The 22,341-nt window shown below is 35.9% G+C and overlaps 1 protein-coding gene across 2 annotated transcripts; it reads right to left on the bottom strand.

The window, feature by feature from the left end:
* Positions 1–19,353: 19,353 nt before the first annotated feature.
* LOC139115993 (nucleoporin Nup37-like) lies at positions 19,354–22,052 on the bottom strand. Of its 2 annotated transcripts, none has more exons than XM_070678480.1 (4): positions 21,890–22,052; positions 21,016–21,197; positions 20,680–20,809; positions 19,354–20,305 (listed from the first exon to the last, which is right to left on the bottom strand). In XM_070678480.1, the coding sequence occupies exons 1-4, from the start codon at positions 22,028–22,030 to the stop codon at positions 20,189–20,191; spliced, it is 570 nt and encodes a 189-aa protein (XP_070534581.1). In that variant the 5' UTR covers positions 22,031–22,052; the 3' UTR covers positions 19,354–20,188. The 2 variants fall into 2 exon arrangements, with proteins under 2 accessions (XP_070534581.1, XP_070534590.1); XM_070678489.1 differs by having other exon boundaries at positions 21,852–22,052.
* Between the last annotated feature and the right edge of the window lie 289 nt (positions 22,053–22,341).

Raw genomic sequence — 22,341 nt, forward strand, 5'->3', positions numbered from 1 at the left:
GTATGTATGTATGTATGTATGTATGTATGTATGTATGTATGTATGTATGTATGTATGTATGTATTAGGGATGGACCATTAGACCTTGGGAGGGGGGGGTGGTCACAATGAAATTGTGAAAATTTTTTTTTTACTATTGTAAATTTCTGAAATTTTTTTTTTCCAATTGAGATTAGCTGTGCAAATTTTTTTTTTCAGAGTAAATTTTCAGATTTATAATTTTTTTTCGTTCATCGCTGTCTGAAGATAAAGAGGGCAAACATGTGGTGCCAAGCACCACAAGCGGCCACGCAAGCGGTCACTGGGAAGAGGTCAGGAGAGGGGTATCCCCTGCTGCCGTTGGAGCTTTTGAAAAATAGAGATTAAAAATGGTGTTATTTGGTGGCACTTGGGGAGTATTTTTGCCGGGGGAGGTCAGGAGGGGGGTGTCCCCCTCCTGCTGTTGGAGCTTTTGAAAAATAGAGATAAAAATGGTGTTATTTGGTAGCACTTTGGGAGCATTTTTTTCGGATTACACATCTTCCTCTGAAACATGGTCTTCTTGCCCTCAGTAGCTTCCTATAGTTTTGAAAATTGACTATTTTGGTTTCCTGGCTTCCCATTCTACTGCGTGGTGAAATGCCTACATTCACCCCACCAAACATCATGCATATCTCATGATTTACAATTGATTTTGACAAGCTCAGAAGCTAAAATAAGCTAAATAATATAGTGAAATTTGCATATTTGTGTTTTTAGAGCAATTGTTGCCCTTTTTTGATCAAGACATCTATTTCTCTGTAGCAGCATGTCCAAATTGATTGGATGTGTATAGATGTGTTGAAATTTCAATATTTGTCTTTTTGGGCAATTTATGCCATTCATGGTCAAAAAATCTATTCTCTGAAAGGGCTTGTCCAATTTCTTTGAAATTTGCTACACAAAAACGATTAACCATGCAGATTTATTCAGTATTTGCTATCGAGAAACTTTCAAAGTTCAACCCTTTTGTGTTTTTGTGTTGGGATTTGTTGGATAGATGGCATTCTACGTAGTGTATTGTTGAATGTTAAAACATGTGTTGCTGTTGTTATTTGAGGCTGTTTTTTGAGAAAAAAGAATTGGAAATGCCTTTTTAAAATCAAAATAATACATAATGACTTGATATGTTGTTTTATCATTATTGACGTGTTTCTACTTGTTCACCCATTCTTGCATTCATCATTGCAATAAAATGCTGAGAAAAAAAATGAAACTGATGTGGCCTGCATCTGTTTTCCTTGATCTTAAAAGGCAAATACAACTTTCTGTCTTGACAACCATACCATAGTTTCAATGTTTTACCTAGTGTACCTGCTTGGTTTCTACGCAGGAAATAAGTAGAAAACAGGCTCTATAATTTCATAATTTTCAAGTGATCAGAATACAAAAGTCCTGAAAAGATAAGATAATCACAACTTCCAGTATAAGGGATACAGTCACTCTAAATGTATAAATTAAAATTAAAAATGTGCCGGGAGGATGTATTAAAAATACAGAAAGTTGCTTACTGTCCGTAAAACCTAAAAAAATTCAAAATTTTAAAGACTTTTGCAGATTTTTTTTTACGCCTTTGTCTTCTTATTTATTTTTTTTTATTTTGCAAACTAGTTTGAAGATTTTTTTTTTCCTAACTTTCGGCTCTGAAATTTTTTTTTCTGTTTTTGACCACCCCCAAGATCTAATGGTCCGTCCCTTAGCATCTAATGTAGCCAAGAATTCACAATTTGTAAACTCTCTCATGATCATCATTTTGTGTGCTTTTCAGCAGGTGCCATTGACCTAGCCAGAGTTTGATTAACTCAATTCTGTTTTGACTGATAAATCAAAAAGTCCACTGATGCGTTTAAAAATGAATAAATTTACGAATTTGCCTTGGGAATATAGCTATACAAACTACTAATAACAGGTGTTGTTGAACATCTGCGAGCAGCACATCTCATTAAATTGTGACTTTAACATTTTTGATCATTAGACGTGGGACTTGAACATTTCTCAGGGTATTGAGGAGGAATATGAAAATAAAAGATTCCAGTTGCGATTCCTCCATCACCCCAGGATGTCTTTTTAGCAAAAATATAAACCTGCTAGTTGCAATTAAATCCTGAAAATGCTAAAAAAACTGTGAAGAAATCCAAAGTGTTTTACAGAAGTAAATGCTGTGCCAACAACAAATTAATATAAAACAATACTTGAATACATAGTAAGGCACTAACAACATGTGACAACATTACAGGTGGATGGTATAATGTAGGATTATGGTGGGTGCAAGTTTGAAAGTGAACAAGCTGTAGGACATGGAAATGGTAGTTATCAGGGGTTTATTATTGTTAACGCAGTGCAAATGTACTTACTGTATGCATCTAGTCAATATTTCATATCATTGAAACATTTTTTGCAAGTTGGAGAAAGCAGAATCTGTGTCATTCATTGCATGTGTGATAGATTTAATGAACACGGATAAATTGACATTGCACTGCTGAATTTCTTTGAATGCTATAACAGCACTAGCTTCACCAGATGATATCACACATACAGACAGACATACACACAGTGGTAAAGGCATTTGGCATGAAATAAGAGGTTAATTGTAAGGTGTTCCCACATATGAATTTACATGAGCAGGGAAACCAATGAGACATGCGGTTGGGTGGCATTGGCGGAAGATGGAATATGGAATATTGAATGAGTAACCTGGTGCCCAACCATGTAATTTGAAAAATTTTGAAAACACTCACTACTGTGTTTGCTGTACGTTAGCCAAGGAGTGTTGGCCGTCAGTCATCTCCCTATTGTTGAGGTCACTGATGTATTTAAAACATAAAACAAAAACCCTGCCGCAGGCGCGTCGGATCGCAACTTTTCTCAGCTGTCAACAAGACTTGTCAGCTGAAAACATGAATCCACCAAATACGCTGTACTCCCAGCCCACCTTCCCAAACAATTCACCACACAATTTCTTTACTGTGTTCTACAACGTGCGTTTGCAAACAGCTTTTTTCTCCAAGTCCTCGCAGTCACAGTCCCTCCAATGTGATTCACTTGTTTACCTTCGTCCGGTACTTTAACCCCTTTATGGCTGAACACAACTTCACCAATACAAAGGGTCTGAATTTAAAGAGAGGGAGATCAACCTTGCCAGAGTTGAAGGATTTGATTTTGCAAGAAATCTTACTCAGTGGTGAAAAAAAAGTTTTGTTTCAGCAACCAGAGTATACAGTCTAGGGGCTACATGGCAACATTTTGAATTGCGTGAAGAGGCATCGCTTCCAGTTGTTTCTCCCCTGTCGACGCATGTTTGCGTACATCCACAGTCCCAAGTGATTCGATACATGGTGAAGGCCTGTGTACGTATTGGTAAAGCTAGCTGTGGTGTTTTGAGATGGGTTTCCTCCTTTTACGGACTGATTTTGACTTTTACAACTTAGCTCTGGGAAGCTCCATAGATAAACGTCCAAATTTGCTCTTATGCAACCTACGCGCAAGTTTGCTTGCCAACGTTTCAAAAAGTCTTAAAGATCCAAATAACAAATTGCCAACATCATTGACAGCTTGGTTATTAGGGACTTACTACAGTTGTACAACCAGAATCCAAAGAAAATCCAACAAAATACCACCCTTTTCCAGTTTTTAGGACATTACCAGGACACCATTATCTTTTCAGACATAAAACTTTAAGACGAGACTCAATGAGCATGTCACTACAGTCACTATGTACAGTAGCCTTCCCCAAGTAGCAAGCCAGCAAAGTAGCAAACTATCAATGACCGTGCGTAAATCCTGTTTATCGTTCTGTAATTTTACAAAGGTGGGTGGTATAACTGGCTGCCGCTTGACAGGGTTGAATGTTTGACCAATTTCAAAGAATATGGTTCCGTGAAAGTTTGGGGTTAAAATTGGAGGCATGGTTGAACAGAGTCGCTTTGCCCGGCAAAACTTACCTTTTTCACGCCATACTATTTTAAGTGTGGCAGGTCGATGTTTTCATTTGAACAGTTGAGTGCAGCTGCTGTCAGGACTGATGGGTCTTTGTTTTCACTACACTTTCCATATTCCGTATTGCGCAAATTCCACCCAATGCAGGAGAGATATTTAACTACCGGTAGATCAGAAGTAGACTCTGCACAGTCGCTGTGCCTTCTTTCGTGCGCGCCCACGATGGACCTGCATTCAAAGACTATGTTGTGCAGCTGTGAGCACGCGCTGCCAGACACAGCGACTGTCCGTTTTTTGCAAGGGTATGAATATTCATAAGGGTAGTGACCTCAAAAGAAACGCCTATCAACTGGGCGGAGAGAATATATACTAGTAGCCGGTAGACCTATATACGCAGTATGTTTTTATTTTTCATTTTTCATTTTATTTGGCTATGCTACATGTACTTGTCATTTTTGTTTTGATTAACGGGTGTGTGGAGTTCTATAAAGTACCCGGATCAGGCAGAAATCCGACCGGTCGCTTGCAAGAACGTCCAGACCCTGGGATTCGCGTCGCGTCTCCGAAGGGCGCGCGTGTTCCAACAGGGGAGAACCACAGTCGCCCGTGGACTATTCAGCTCTGGGACTATTCGCTCCATGGAGCGAATAGTCTTGTTTACCTGTTTACTTGTTTACCTTCGTCCGGTACTTTAACCCCTTTATGGCTGAACACAACTTCACCAATACAAAGGGTCTGAATTTAAAGAGAGGGAGATCAACCTTGCCAGAGTTGAAGGATTTGATTTTGCAAGAAATCTTACTCAGTGGTGAAAAAAAAAGTTTTGTTTCAGCAACCAGAGTATACAGTCTAGGGGCTACATGGCAACATTTTGAATTGGGTGAAGGGGTATCGCTTCCAGTTGTTTCTCCCCTGTCGACGCATGTTTGCGTACATCCACAGTCCCAAGTGATTCAATACATGGTGAAGGCCTGTGTACGTATTGGTAAAGCTAGCTGTGGTGTTTTCAGATGGATTTCCGCCTTTTACGGACTGAATTTGACTTTTACAACTTAGCTCTGGGAAGCTCCATAGATAAACGTGGAGCGAATAGTCCCAGAGCTGAATAGTCCACGGGCGACTGTGGTTCTCCCCTGTTGGAACACGCGCGCCCTTCGGAGACGCGACGCGAATCCCAGGGTCTGGACGTTCTTGCAAGCGACCGGTCGGATTTCTGCCTGATCCGGGTACTTTATAGAACTCCACAGTCGCCCGTGGACTATTCAGCTCTGGGACTATTCGCTCCATAGACGAGTGTACAGAGCTTCTGTACACTCGTCTATGGAGCAAATAGTCCCAGAGCTATGGAGCGAATAGTCCCAGAGCTGAATAGTCCACGGGCGACTGTGGGGAGAACACGAATCGCAGGGTCTTTACCACACTAGATCAGAAGGTAATTACAAATCCTCCTAGGCTGTTTTGTGCTTTTCCAGCTGTCTCTCTAAAGACTGAACAGGGTAGAATTCATTTAATACCACCATACACAGACATTATGTTGACTGTACCAAGATGCAACTGTTACTCTGCGTGCTTGCTAATTTTGCCTGAAATGTGAACAAATTTGATGAAGGTCGCCAAGGATCATCTATTTGACATTTCTAAGCATAGGGATAGCAGACTCTACGGAAATGATTTTTTAGCAAAAATGGCAAAAGTTGAATGTCAGTATACTATATATGCAGGGAGCGAGGGTCTTGTACATTATGAGCATATTCAATTCATCAGCCAAAAGAAAATGGTCAAAGGAACTTTGCACTTGTGCCAAAAACTGGTATTTTGTCATTCTGTAGTAATGTCTTGTAGCCATTATGTAGCTTCAGCGGCATTGGCGCTACATTCTATTTTAAACTTTCAGTTAAGTCAGAACAAAAACAACGTGTTTTTCAAATCTTTTTGCTAGAAAGACAAAAAAGTAGAATTTCAGTCGCTACTTATGGCAGAATCTTTAGGATCGTCTCAACAGTGAACTCATCATCATCATCTGATTGCGAGTGAGCATAGCCTATGTGTATAAACATTCGTTTTTTGTAATTTTCGTGTACCCCATTGCACTACCGGTATGTAAACAAAACAACTCAAGTGAAATTTAAAAAAAAACACATTATTTTTGTAAAAGGTTTACGATGAGATTCCTTAACAACCCTACTCTCTTACAAAACTGTGTTTACACAGCGACCACCATCCTTCCTTTTCTCGTGACAGAGTGTAATCAAACGTTCTATTGGGCAAAGCTATGGTATGATAACGCATAATCAGATAACTCATACTGTTCAATAATCAACTCCTCAGAATGCATTCTTTTTTGATCACCATTTGTTCAAAATAAAATGATCTGATACTGTCGACATTACACTAACATCTATATGCATCTTGAGTGATTTTTTTCAAAAGCAAATTAATAGTCAAAGCAGGCAAAATTTGGTAGCTGGTAGCAATCATTTTAGTATAAAACTTATTGTTATGCACTGATGTTAGCCTCTATAAGGACAGGTGACTTCAAAGGTCCATTTCCAGCTTTTTGCACGAGAGTTTTGGATGTTGTTACTCTTCTGTATACCTATTGTAAAGTTAATAAATTTCAAGAATATAGTCTTAGTAGGAATATATACAATAATTGTACATCTATCATCGAGAACAACAGAAATATGCGTACGCTAAATAGCCGTATCAAACGCCTGTTCTGTAACATACACAGTTTTCTGGCGTTCAAATCCTGCGGCTGCATCCGAATGAATAGTTTCAAAGGACCCATTGGATGAGTGCCAGACTGTGTCTGCGTTCTGCTTGTGTGCAGGCTATCTTGAAACACGTCCAAGTTGGTGTTCCACATTTGCGCCATAGCCTAATGGGAATTGCACAAAAGCGGTCAATACATGGCCCATTTGATGCCACGTCATGAATGTAAGATGTATAATAATAAAACAAATGTGGTTATCGTTTAAATATTGCAAAGAGGACATTAGTACACTGTATCCCCCTCCACTTCGCGTCGGGTGATTTGCTGCACCATTGTCCTCATGCATCCTTTGTGGTATAGTCGCAAGGGAGCTGTCGTTAATTACAGTCCTGGGGATCGGGCGAATCTGAGGAGATCACTCAAAATATTGGAAGCTACAAGGGGGGAATGTGGAGAGAAAGAGGAGGGGAGTTACTCAAATTTTTGGTGCAAAATGAATTGAAACACCTCTCAGATGCACCATTTCACACATCAAAATTTTCGATGCGAGAGGGGGTACATCCCTCTCTCATATCGTGCTCTCCCCCTTGGGGTGTTCTAACAATTTCAGTTAGTAAAAATCAAATCGAGCACATCTCTCAGATTGCACAAGACTGCACCATTTCACAAATCAATTTCTCAAACCTTTCCATGCAAGAGAAGGGACACCCCTCTCAGCCTCCTTCTCTCCCCTGTACTTTCAAATTCTGCCCTGTCAGATATCTTAGTGAACCCTGATATCATACCCATCTAAAGTAAACAATACTGTACGGTTGGATACTAGTTACAGAGTAAGCTTTTGTATCTACATTTTGTTGCGTCGACTTTTTGGTTTCACCTTTTTCAACTCTCACGAGAAAACCGATGATAATCTAGCACGGTACACAATGATCTTAAATGTCTTTACTGTTGCTGTATTTTTGTAGGTTTCACAAATACCGGTACATGTATACATTGATATTTAACTTTTCTATGTTTGGATCAGTCAATACTTCCGTGTTATGACGGGGTTATTCAAATGCATCATTGTTGACGCGGAGGGGGGGGGGTACTCAAAATTAAAGTTCCGATGAAATTCCTCCGATCCTCGGGGCGTTAATTGTCAGCTCCCTAATAGCCACATAATATTGAAACATTTAAGTTGCAACATGCGACTTGCCTTTACGCCCAACTATAAAAACTTTGGTCGCCTAGCTTTGCGACAAAAGGTTACAATTTTGAAACGCTGGTCAGTTGTGTAATTCACATGTATTTGTTTTTAACAATTTAATACTCCAATAACTCACTCAAATGTTTTCATACTTTATAACTTGATTAGAGTGAGGAAAAAGAGAATTAACATTCTATTTTGTTTCATGGCCAAGAGAAGGAAGAAATTAAATGCCCAAAAATATCCCGTCAGTTATATTTTTATTGTACGGAGTGATACATCTATCAATGAAAAGCCATGAAAATGTGTACCGTTCTTGATAGAAGACTTTATGTGCGTGTGTATGCTTATCTTGTTTATATATTTGATTATTTGTCATTTCAAATCTATCCTAGGCTTCATACAAGATTTTTATATTCACTTTCATAACATTGAAACATGTATCAACTAACCTGAATAAAACTCAGAGATATATCATGGATCCATGTGTCACTAAGGAAACTTCAACCCCCTGAATGCATGCTCAACAGACAGTAGTGCCATGAAAAGCTGTTGAAAATGTTTAAAGAATGTCTTATATTTTGTTGTGTACAGTTTTTAAAAGCAAATATAAGAGATATCACCTGCTCTTGGGGTTACAGTTTTAGGCATGCCTTGAAAGATATGCTTCATAAACCTCTCCTTTCATGAAATCATTTAAAAGGTATTCAACTTAAGACATCAAAATGACAGCAAACATGTCCATGACAATTTTCAAAGTGTGTCTATAGCTTGCTATTCCTAAAGGAGAAATGACAACTGCTCAAATGGAAAACACACTTGTAAAGGTGATGATTCCATGACATAAAAGTTACATCTCTAACTATTAGTTTGCTTATTCTCAGTGCATTCGCCACATCAAATCATTAGGATAAATTGTTGTTACCTTTCTACTTTGCAGGTATCGTCGAGGAGTGTGAGAAAAGGCTGAAGTTTTATTACAGCAACTTATCCCATATTCTGCCATTTCCTTGGTGGGACGGAACAAACAGATTGAAGCTTGAAAATGTCTACACTGAATTAGAACTACAAACTAAGGAGGGAACTAAGGAGGGAACTGAGAAGGAAACTAAGGAGGAAACTAAGAGAGACTTCCCTACAAGAGAAATCTTCTCACCAAAACATGACAGGGACAGCCACATGAATCCGAAAAGAGTGCTGATTGAGGGTGATCCAGGGTATGGCAAATCAACATTTTGTAAAAAATTGGCCTATGATTGGGCAAAAGGCACTGTAGAGTACCTAAGTTGTTTTAAACTACTTTTTTGTTTTGAATTGAAAGATATGTTAGAATGTGATAGGAGGAATGTTCGAGATGCTATTTTTGACTACTTATCATGGGAAATCAGGGAGGATGAAAAAAGACAGGAACTTTGGCATTTCATTCAAGATAATCAAACAAAAGTTTGTTTTGTCTTCGATGGGCTTGATGAAGTTCAAACCCAAAATCTACCAGAATATTTTAAAGAAATGGTTCGATTAACAAGGCGCCTCCTTCCTTATTGCCCAGTTATTGTAACGTCTCGAAAAATTAGGGACAGTAACTCAAAACAAATGTATGACACACAATTATTGATCAAAGGATTTAGTATTGAGAGAGCAAAGGTCTTTGTCGAGAAGCACATAGAAGAAATAGGTGCAAGAGGGGAACATCTAGCAGATGTTAATTCTTCATACTTCATGAAAGAGGTGGAGATGTCTAGTCACAAACATGTTTTGATCAATTTCATGCAGAGTCCCTTAAATACTTTAATGTTATATGACATATGGATACATGAAAACAAATTGCCCCACACAATTACGGAACTCTATGAAGAAATCATTAATTATATTGTTAGAAGATATAAAGAAAATAATGAGTGTAATGAACATTTTGATATGGAGATTGAGCAAGCTTTTCTTTTATTGGGGGAAAAGTCATACACAAGTTTAAAAAAGCATGATGGAAACAATTATTTCAGTGAAAAAGACATCTCTCCTATTCGTTACATATGTGAGTTAGGATTACTGACTAAACCATTAAAATTACCAGCAAAGTATGGTTTTTATCATTTAACATTCAAGGAATATTTTGCAGCCATGTATGTGGCAGAACTCTTCATGATAGATAGATCCAAATTTGTTGATGCAATTGACTTCTTCAGCAGAACATGTTTGCACTATTATGGCACTTTGTTTGCATTCATAGGGGGTAGGCTACGAGATAATGTGGTTGAAATCTTTAAGGTTTGGGAGGAAAGGCATTTCTCCCCGTTTTTCTTATTTGATCCAAGACAAATTCTATATGAGAGCTGTTGTAGATCAACTGAAGTTTTTGAACATTGTGCTCAGTTCTTACCAAGGTGGCTAACAGTCGACTTCAACACAATGGCTTCCCAGTCTGACAGTAATAGACTTGATGTGAATACTACTGTTTTTCAATGTTCAAATTTAAGATCAGATGAGGTTCACTTCATATTGTCAGCATCAAATGTTGATACAATAGACATGTATAAAAAATGTTATGATGCCCTCCAAAAAATCCAAAAACTTTTGATATCAAAGTTGAATACATTTAGATTTAAATGAATATCAGACAAAACGGAGATATTATGTTCAAAATTTCACATTCCTAGAAAAGGCTAAAAATGATTTTCTTCAGGATCTAAAACAAGTAACAGTTAAGCAGATTACCCTGAATATATCAAATTACAAAAATTCATCCAATCGTTATGTAGAAAACATCATGCAATGCATATTTAGGTTGTCTATCAATAAGCTGACAATTCAAGGATTGCCTCTTTCAAACTTCATTTTCATCAGTAATGTCCATCGGTATCTTTATAATATTAATCCATTGAAGTCTGTTTATATAACATTATGTGATGATTCTCTTAAATCTCGGAAAACAGGTAAACTGGAATAACAGCAAATGTTGGAAAGTTTAAAACTTGCTATAAAATTAATGACAAGAATTTTTATGTTCTTGGTTTGTGTAAATTCCTTTCAGATTTGTTTCTGCTGATAATGAGACAGTGTCTGTAGACATTGACTTTCAGAGTGACTGCACAGATACATCATACAAAACTGTCCTTCCTCAAAGACGTGAATTGGTTGATATTGGAGGCATATTACTGAACTTTAAACAGTCAGGTAGCTTAGGCAAGAAAGACATCTGTTCAAATATTTCAAGCATTGTGGAAGCTTTGTCACTGGTCTCTGCCAATAAGCTTGTCATGGAAGGATTACCTCATAGAAATTTGGACTTTGTTAGAGAGGTACATACTGTACTTCAAAGCAATAAGTTATTGAAGTCTGTTGATATGACATTTTGTGATTACTATCGTGAATATTGGGAAACGAATAAACTGAAAATAACAGCAAATTTTGGAAAGTTTAAAACTTGCTATAAAATTTATGACAAGAATTTTGATATTCTTGGTCTGTATAACTTTCTTTCAGAATTTGCATCTGCTAATAATGAGAGAGTGTCTCTAGATATTAAGATTCATTGTGACGGCACAGATACATCAAACATAACTGTCCTTCTTCAAAGACGTGAATTGGTTCACATTGGACGCATAGTATTGGACTTTAAACAGTCAGATAGCTTAGGCAAGAAAGACATATGTTCAAATATTTCAAGCATTGTTGAAGCTTTGTCACAGGTCTCTGCCAATAAACTTGACATGACAGGATTACCTAATGGAAATTTGGACTTTGTTAGAGAGGTACATACTGCACTTCAAAGCAATAAGTTATTGAAGTCTGTTGATATGACATTCTGTGATGATTCTCTTCTACATTGGAAAACAGTTAAACTGGAAATAACAGCAAATTTTGAAAAGTTTAAAACTTGCTATAAAATTAATGACAAGAATTTTGATATTCTTGGTCTGTATAACTTCCTTTCAGAATTTGCATCTGCTAATAATGAGAGAGTGTCTCTAGATATAGAGATTAAGAGTGACTGCACGGATACATCAGACATAACTGCCCTTCTTCAAAGACTTGAATCGGTTCACATTGGACGCATATTACTGTACTTAGAACAGTCAGGTAGCTCAAGCAGGAAAGACATGTGTTCAAATATTTCAAGCATTGTGGAAGCTTTGTCAATGATGTCTGCCAATGAACTTGTCATAAAAGGATTACCTCATGGAAATTTGGACTTTGTTAGAGAGGTACATACTGTACTTCAAAGCAATAAGTTATTGAAGTCTGTTGATATAACATTCTGTGATGATTCTCTTCCATATTGGAAAACAGGTAAACTGGAAATAACAGCAAATTTTGGAAAGTTTAAAACTTGCTATAAAATTAATGACAAGAATTTTGATATTCTTGGTCTGTGTAATTTCCTTTCAGAATTTGCATCTGCTAATAATGAGAGAGTGTCTCTAGATATTGAGATTCACTGTGACAGCACGGATACATCAGACATAACTGTCCTTCTTCAAAGACTTGAATCTGTTCACATTGGACGCATATTACTGAACTTTGAACAGTCAGGTAGCTTAGGCAAGAAAGACATACCGGTATGTTCAAATATTTCAAGCATTGTTGAAGCTTTGTCACAGGTCTCTGCCAATGAACTTGTCATGAAAGGATTACCTCATGGAAATTTGGACTTTGTTAGAGAGGTACATACTGTACTTCAAAGCAATAAGTTATTGAAGTCTGTTGATATGACATTCTGCAGTGATTCTCTTAAATATTTGGAAACAGGTAAACTGAAAATAACAGCAAATGTTGGAAAGTTTAAAACTTGCTATAAAATTAATGACAAGAATTTTGATATTCTTTATCTGAATAACTTCCTTTCAGAATTTGCATCTGCTAATAATGAGAGAGTGTCTATAGATATTGCGATTCATTGTTTCGGCACAGATACATCAGACATAACTGCCCTTCTTCAAAGATTTGAATCGGTTCACATTGGACGCTATTTCTGTACTTAGCACAGTCAGGTAGCTTAAGCAAGAAAGACATGTGTTCAAATATTTCTAGCATTGTTGAAGCTTTGTCACAGGTCTCTGCCAATGAACTTGACATGACAGGATTACCTAATGGAAATTTGGACTTTGTTAGAGAGGTACATACTGTACTTCAAAGCAATAAGTTATTGAAGTCTGTTGATATGACATTCTGTGATGATTCTCTTGAATATTGGCAAACAGATAAACTGGAAATAACAGCAAATTTTGGAAAGTTTAAAACTTGCTATAAAATTAATGACAAGAATTTTGATATTCTTGGTCTGTATAACTTCCTTTCAGAATTTGCATCTGCTAATAATGAGAGAGTGTCTCTAGATATTGAGATTCACTGTGACAGCACAGATACATCAGACATAACCGTCCTTCTTCAAAGACGTGAATCGGTTCACATTGGACGCATATTACTGAACTTTGAACAGTCAGGTAGCTTAAGCAAGAAAGACATCTGTTCAAATATTTCAAACATTGTGGAAGCTTTGTCACTGGTCTCTGCCAATGAGCTTGTCATGAAAGGATTACCTCATGGAAATTTGGACTTTGTTATAGAGGTACATACTGTACTTCAAAGCAATAAGTTATTGAAGTCTGTTGATATGACATTCGGTAATGATTTTCTTGAATATTTTCTAACAGCAAATTTTGGAAAGTTTAAAACTTTCTTTAAAATTAATGACAAGAATTTTGATGTTCTTGGTCTGTGTAAATTCCTTTCAGAATTTGTATCTGCTAATAATGAGAGAGTATCACTAAACATTGTGATTAATTATAACATCTCTAAAGCTTTAGTGAATTATGACATCCCTGAAATGTTACCAAGATTAAAATCAGTCAATATCGGAGAGATAGTATTGACAATGTTTAATGTTCATGGTGCAGACACGGACACTTTGAGACACGTTCCCACCATTGTTCAAAGTTTGTCACAGGTGTCTGCAAATAAGCTTTTCATTAGAGGGCTACCACTAGGAAGTTTACAGTCTCTCGAAGATGCAATTAAATGTCTTTGGGCCGTTCCTCAATAAAGTCAGTGGAAATGATATTTTGGAATTGGAAAATGAAAGTGATGGGAAGTGATAAAAATTTGTACCGTTTGGACGAGCAATTCCAACTGCTTTCATTTATCAATGAATTAACTAGAGAGAAAAATAAATAACAATAAAGTGTCAAAGGTTTACAATCATAATTTCAAATGTGAATGCAGTGATGTAAATATTCTATCAATCTATAATTTGCTGTCAAAGTATGCAGCAACCAGTGATGAGAAAGTATCAGTAGAAGTATATACAGTGGTTGATTTCGGCAAGAGAAATATTGAAAGTTACATAAATGATACACTTGAGATGATTCATCAGTTTTTGTGGACAAAATGACATTACTAGTCTCTTATAAGACATATGACGAGAAGGATACTTGTAAATTCATTTCATCTGTTGTAAACCGCTTGCCAAAGCTTTCTATTAGTAAGCTTGTAATTAAAGGATTACCTCTACTTGAAAATTTGAAGTTCATGAAAGATGCACATTGCTGCTTGGCTGATGATAATCTGTTGAAGTCAGTTGAATTTACTTTTCTTGAGGATATTGAATTAGATCAAGAGGATAAACTAGAAGTCATAGCGAAGTTTGGAAAGTTCAAAACTTGCTACAGGATGAAAAGTATGAATTTCAATCTTATGAGTCTACATCAGTCTCTAGCAGAATTTGTACCTTTTAATAATGGCAGTGTCAAAATGGCCATGCAAGTAAACTATGATTTTAAGAAAAGTAGCGGTACAAACGTAGGTGTTTTTGTAAAGAGTGGATCAGTTGATATTGAAAAGGCGACAATTCACATAAGAAATGGTGGTTATTTGAACACTGAAGACGTTCGATCTTGTACTTCAAATATAATCCAAAGTTTGTCACAGGTCAGTGCCAAAGCGTTTGTCATCCAAGGATTACCTTCTGAGGACTTTGAGATGATCAAGACTGTACATTCTCTGCTGGTAAAAAGTGTACCAAACAAATTAACACACATGTCCTTTCAGCCACAGTGTTCAGGTAACTACAAATTAACCCCTTCTGAACATTCAGCCGTCGTAGTTAAGAGTCCAAAGCACACAACTGAGTTTGGAATTTGTAAATCAAAATCTGATATCATCAGTTTGTATCAAGAGCTTCAGAAAGACATTTTAACAGTCAAAGAGAGAATTATCGTTGATGCTCATATTAAAAGCACTTCAAATATCAAAGACGACATTCAGTGTGTAATAGGCAGTTCAAAGGATATAACATTCAACAATGTTGAATATGTTGAAACATCACATGAGCTCTCAACAAATCTTGACGTGTTAGAGTGTCTAGCAGAAGTTAATACCCAGCAATTTTTATACAAATGTAATAAATCACTTCAGTGCAATTTTATGAAGTCAGTTTGCAATGCAATGCTACAATGTCAGTCTGCTCAAACAGTTGTCATATCATCTGCTGAAAGTTGTGAGGATATTGAAATATCTGTAAAATTCAAAAGCTTGTCAGTGATGGGCTAATCATACATGGAGTAAAATTCAAAGACAAAATAGTGACCATACAAGGGTCATATGGTGAGGGGATAAAGACTTCCTCCAAAACGATTGAAGTGGAGTTTGCTTTGAATCATATGTCAAATATTGACTTGAGCTATGATGATGTCGATGTGAACCATGCTATACTGGAAGATAGCAATGTTTTGACTAAAAGATACATTAAAGTATGCTATGTTTTGCGGACTCAAAAGATATCTGGACTCAAATCGCTCTGTATTGAACTACCTGACATTCTGTCAGATGAATTTTGTACTCATTATGTGCGTGAGTTTTTGATAGAAAATGTTCACGAATGCATTTTAGCATTACCAAATCTGGCCAAGGTAATAATTGTTGGTGGGAAAATCACCTCAACCGATGACTCTTCAGAAACATGGGTAGAGTTGTTTACTAAAGAGTCACTAGAAATATTGGAGTTCAAAGACTGTGATTTGAATAATAGCTGTCAGTCAGCAATCATCGATAGTGTCATTAAAGCAGATGAACACAGATGCGGCCAACTAAGTATAACACTCTGTGATTCATTGTCTTCACAACATGTAGATTTACTGAAAGAGAAATTATTGGGAGATGGCTTTGTCTTGAGTGAGACAGGTGGTTCAGCCTTACAAGGATATATTGTCTTCAGTCTGAAGGGCAAATCTGTTACTATTGTTGCAATGTCCTGCAATGGAACAGGGGTCAATTGACTTTTCATCACATACGATAAAAGGTTATCATCTAATGTGGTAGGTTATGTAAAGAGCAAAGGAAATCTACCATATTACTAGTATTTAAGATCAAAACTATCAATGTTTTATTTGCTTACAGAACTAAAAAATTATTAAGCAAATAATAACAGCTGGTGTTGGTTCCCATTAATTAGGTCATTACATAACCAACATTAAACAATATTAATTCCATCCACATAATCAACTTACCCCAGAGTAAGTCACAGGGGTGTACCTGATAATAATTGTAGCAAAAATAGGTGATCCACACAAAATTACAGAGAGCACTTTGTGTCCAATAGGGTCAAACTTATTCAGCATAATAGTGCCAAATATAAATTCTGATCTGATTTTGGACATTTACGTCTACCCTCTAAATCGTCTGTATGTTATAAGAAAGTTAAATTTTGGTAACAGGATTTTACTGGCATTGTTTTGATACATCTTAATTCACTAGCTTTAAATTGAAATAATACATGGTTGGAAATTTTTGTTGCTATTAGGTAAACAAAATATCAATGCAATGGTGTCATCAACATAGAATGAGCACAGTCATCTATAACAAGTGAATGCACTTATTTGGTATTTAGCTCTTTTCATGTTCACCAGAGACAATTAAATGTGTGAAAAATTTAGCAATATCAGATTTATATTATCTATTCAATTGGTAAAAGTAAATCCATCTTGTTAAATTTAGTTCAGATGTCAAAAATTTGCAAAATGTCTTGAAGTTCAAAGATGGAAGTTCTGTGCAGACTTCAAACCTCATTGCCAAACACTGCTTACAATGATGTGAGTCTACTTTGATCACTGTTTGTCAGGTGAAGCGGCTAGCACTAATGATAATCACAAAAAACTACACATATCATATCAAACAAAGTTGTCTAGACATATGGTAGAAAAGTTTGACTTTGTTTTATAGGCATTGTAAGCTCCTGAAACCATGGTGTTCTGACTTAAAAAGGAGAACAAGAAAAATAAAGCTTTACATAAAAAGTTTTTAAAGATATGTTTGCATTTGTATGCCATTTTGGCTCAATTGAACCATTTTCTTTCATTTCAGAGAGACTGGGTTTCTCCCCATACAAAAACAGTATTACTGCTCAAAATTATACTATTCATGCTAATTACTTTTTGGAATGTTTTTATTACATGTACTGTTATATTTTCATGTTAATGGTGTGAATATTTTTAAAGTTTAGTCGTTGTGCTACTTTTCTTGTGTTTTGATGTGTTTTCATAGTTTGTATTTTAACTATGTAAGACACTATCAATTTATGAATTCTAAGAACTTATAGGTTTATATGCTAGTACAATTGCCTTGTTTCATGTGAAAATATATAATCTATTTTTATCATGTTTCTTTTTGAATTGCCATATCCTGGGTCAGCCAACTTGAGCAATGTTATTATTAGACATACACTTCTTTCTGTATTATACCATTTCTATATGGTGTGAATGTTTTTAAAGTTTGGTTGTTGTGATATTGTTACCTTAGTTTTGATATATTTTCAAAGTTTGTATTTTAAAGTTCTATGTAAGACACTATCACTCTATGAATTCTGACAATTTATAGGTTTTACCTGCTATTACAACTGCCTTTTTTTCATATCAAGATAATCTATTTTTATCATGTTTCTGTTTGAATTGCCATATCCTGGGATCGCCAACTTGAGCAATGTAATTATAAGACATACAATATTTTTCTGTACTAGGTTTTTGACAGGAACTTTCTTAATCATCATGATTTGTTTCTTAAAATATCAAATCATGTTATGATTTTTCATATGTATAGTAATTAATCAATGATGTGAACATTTGCTCAAGAATGTTTCAACATGTAAATTGCTGTTTTCTTTTTTGTCGAAATCACAATTTTCTTTTTAATTTCCTTGTCAGCAACTTGGAGCTTATCTAATAGGCAGATGTGAGGCGTTGTCTGTCGTCCGTCAACTTTTTACATTCAAAGTTTCTCCTTCAAAACAGTCAGTACTACTGGTATTTCTTTAATATTTGGAATGCAGGTCCCTAGGGATGGCCATTATCAAATTTGTTCAAATTTTGATGGAATATGCAAATTGTATTTTTGAAGATAATTTGCTAATTTGGACAAATATCTTCTCTGTACTGGCAGATCCAACAACTTTAATATTTAGTATACAGGTTCCCTCAGCATGATTGACCTAATGAAGATTCGTTCAAATTGTAATGTAAATGTGTATTTTTAAGGAATATTTTTCATTTTTGGTCCAAAAATCTTTCAAAATCTTCTTCAAGACTGCTGAGCTGACAGCTTAGATATTTAAGATTTAGGTTACTAGGGACAAGCTGTTTCAGAATTGTTCACTTTGAGCAGAAATATGCAAGTTTGTATCTTCAAGGCAATTTTTGTCATTTTTGTTCAAAATTTTTTTCAGCAAAACAACCGGTCTGATAGCTTTGATATTTGGTATGCAGGTTGATAGGGATGATCAAAATCTGAAATATGTAAATAATGATGAAATCAGCAAGTTGTAAATTTTGGGGCAATTTTGACATTTTTGGTAAAAAATGTGTTACTAAAACGCACTCATCTGATAGCTTGGATATTTGGTTGACATGTTTTTAGGGATGATCTTAATGTGATATTTTCGAATTAGGATAAAATATTCAATTGTGTATTTTTGCACCTATTTTTGCCAGTTTTGGTCAGGCCATCCTGAAGTAAGCTGTCAAAGATTTCCACCTTCTTCATCAACACATTTTGTCCTAGTAGTTACATAATACAATGGTGCTCTATTGGCCAATAGATGTACCAGTGTTTTGATTATTTATTCACTTATACGGTTCTATTTAAAGCTGAGAACCATTCTGTGTGGGGATTGTTTATTCAACCAATCAAACATCTTTTTATGTGTAAAAAATGTACCACTGTTATTATCATCCTAGCGTGGGCACTGCTTCTCATCTTACTTCCCTGTTTTATTTTCACCTTCTGTAAATTTCTGTTGAGTAACCTCAGATTGAACAATGTACTTTGATCGGTGTTCAGAGTAATAAACTACATTGAGATAACATTTAAAGATATGAAACTTGTGTATATCATTTACTTTAACTCTACAGACAATAAATGTGTCAGTCACTACAGAATTACAGGCAGATTTCAAATCCTAACTTATATTCCAGCATTGATGTGTAGAACAATTAAAAGTTCTGAAAGCTAAATGACATTTCAGAATTTTTCTCCAAATCACCATTCTTTATTTGCTGAACTTGTTTTGTAAACATTGTCACATAATCCTGGAAATGCTTCTGTAGTGCTTCTGACAGTGCTCTTGTTTCAATATACAGCAAATACAATTGTTGGCAGCAATATTTTGTTTTTTCATTCCCAAGATGTATGGTATTTGCACAGGAAGTACATATTCAATATTAAGAAATAAAAGAAAAATTTACTATTTTAATTTTGCCAAAAAAAGAAAAGAAAAATCTTTCAATGATTGGTTCGGTTGTCTCACAAAGAGATGATAAAAAGTGGAAATCTGAGTCTGCATATTTTTTATCTCTGTGGCCTGAAGGAAACAATATCCAGCCAGAACATGGTTGGTTTACAGCTGTAGTGGTACTGCATACTGTACACATCATTAAATTAAATGCATTGTACATACTTCTTAAAGGTGTCCGTGATATCAATTCCCCATGCAAATCTATTTTCAGGAAATTTATAATGCGAGGACAAAACCAGATGAGGAATGGAACATCTTTACCGTTAAAATGCATAATTTCTTTTGAACTTTCATGACAATAGATGTACCTCTTTCCATTTTGATGACAAATGAACTTTTCATTGAGCAAAGTGTATCCATCCACGGTAAAAATGTATCCATCCATGGTAACAATGTTTCTGTCAATTGTCAGGTTCTCAGTAGGACTGATTTTTCAAAGCCTGTTTCCATTTTACATTATCTCAAGAACAAGTTTGAAACAGCTTTTCAATTTGCAACATGTAGAAATACTGAGAGTGGAATAGTTGTCTGTACTCATCTGTCACTGACTGAGTTTATATTTCTGTCATCCATAGATGTACTTTCCTATCTCCACCAACAGCACAAACTGGTAAAGTAGCATGCCAACTCAGACCCCCTGCTGTGACTGGTAAAGAACTTGACACAGGTACCTGAAAATCAATGGAAATTCATACTGATTAAAGAGCAGAGTTATTTTACTTTTTCTAAACAAGAATGAGACAACTGCTTTTTATATCAGATTTCATTCACAAATAACCACAGAAAATTCTGTTCAAAGTCCACAATGCGAAAATGTTTAGTACCAAGTCTGGCAAGTGAACTGTATAAAGCATACTCTAGACTAAAACCACAAGCACTGTCAAGTCTAATGTTCTGTACTCCAATGTCAAGAAAACATGAATAATTTGATGGTTGTAAAACAAACAAATACTAGTACTTGTTTACACTAATAGAGTTGTTTGAAGTGCTGTGCTTTGTAAATAAAGAGTTGAACAGCTTGACTTGTGCATAAAGCCTCCATTACCTGTGAGTGTCCCAGATGGAATACCTTGACCTCATTTTGTCCTGTTGTGGCAAACAGATTCTCACTGACTCGTGACCATCTGAAATTTCTACCACCCTCATTGTGAGCTTGTCTGTTCTCCTGTGGCAGGCTGAAAAATAAATGGATAAAGTTTTTGAAAATAATGCTCTGCAACTATGACACTCATCTTACATCAGGTATTCAAAATATCCGAAAAAGATATTAAATATTGTTTTGTAATACACATGAATTACACAATTTTGAAAGGCTTACTTGAATTGAAACTTTTTAAAATTGTAAAAATACACACCAATCCAACTCTGAAGACCTTCTCACCTTGACCTTGTGGAATCCCACATCATCCAATTTCCATTTGCAATACAACCAATGCGAACTGGATCAAGAAAGCAGATATCAGCCGACATTAGGGCCACATGACCTGCATCTAGTGACATAATTGGTTGGTGGGTTGTGAGATCATAAAATCTGACTGTGCCTTTCTTTTCAGCCACCATTAGCTAGTAGTAGAGAAATGTTGAAATAGAACTGTTAAGCTAAATATGGAATTAAACATGATAACAAAAGAGGATTAAATGATTCGGTTTTGTAGAATTCATTTATGTTTCATCACAATATTGAAAATAAGTGCCACTTTAACCAGTACACTTTTAGAGAGTGTCTGTCCTCTTTGATGTGCTCCAGGAATCATTGGCAACTAACTATCGAAAGTTCAAGATATATAGACTTGATAACAATTTAAGGACTCTGACATATCATTTGAAATGTTGCATAGCATTCAGTGAATGGTATTTTCCAGCAACAGAGAGAGTGTATCAGTAATGTTTTTTCTGTAATTGGGTCACCCTTGTTTGTTTGCTACGCTTGCAGTTGGTATGAGTTTTCAGGTCACGTTTTCATAGGGGTAGGGAGAGCTTTGTCCTAATTCAAGATGCATGAATGATTTTGAAAGCACCACAGTACCTCACTTTCACAATGGTTAAAGACCACTCAGAGCTCCCATTATTCAAGATCTGTGATTGATGTGGAAAACACTGAACCTCAGTTTCACTGAGGTCAAAAGAGCACCACCTTATTCAAGATCTGTGATTTGCGTGGAAAACACCAAACCAAAGTGTGTGCAGGAATGTTTGTTTGGCTCAGTGACAAGTTACCTTGGCCGGTTCATCTGGATGCCATCACACAGACATACCAGGTGAGTACAAAGGAAAGCACGCCCTCTGGAGTCCATCCAAGTCCCAGACTCGGCAAGTGTGATCATCACTGACACTGGCAATTTGTTGACCTTCTGTTGGTTCAAAGACAACATCATTGACATAACTTGTGTGACCATCCATTACCTGAAAACAAACAGGACAAACTGTTAACCTGTTAGAGTTTGTAGCAATTAGTCAAATGATCGAAACAAGCGATGATTTGATGTGATGAGATGGTTTTTGGCTTGCGATACATATAATTGATGAAGAGACACAGTAAATTTAAGGGAAAGAATGACAAACCAGTATGAAATAAATTAAAATTCTTGATCATTAAATTTCAAGATTTAGATGATATTTTGTTTCAGAATAGGAACTTCTCTCTTCAGATTGACATGGTGAGTTAATTTGCTGTTTAATGCAAAGGACGCAAAAACTACATTTGTAT

Source organism: Ptychodera flava, chromosome 2, assembly GCF_041260155.1.
Source record: "Ptychodera flava strain L36383 chromosome 2, AS_Pfla_20210202, whole genome shotgun sequence".
In the NCBI taxonomy this organism is placed as follows: Eukaryota; Metazoa; Hemichordata; class Enteropneusta; family Ptychoderidae; genus Ptychodera; species Ptychodera flava.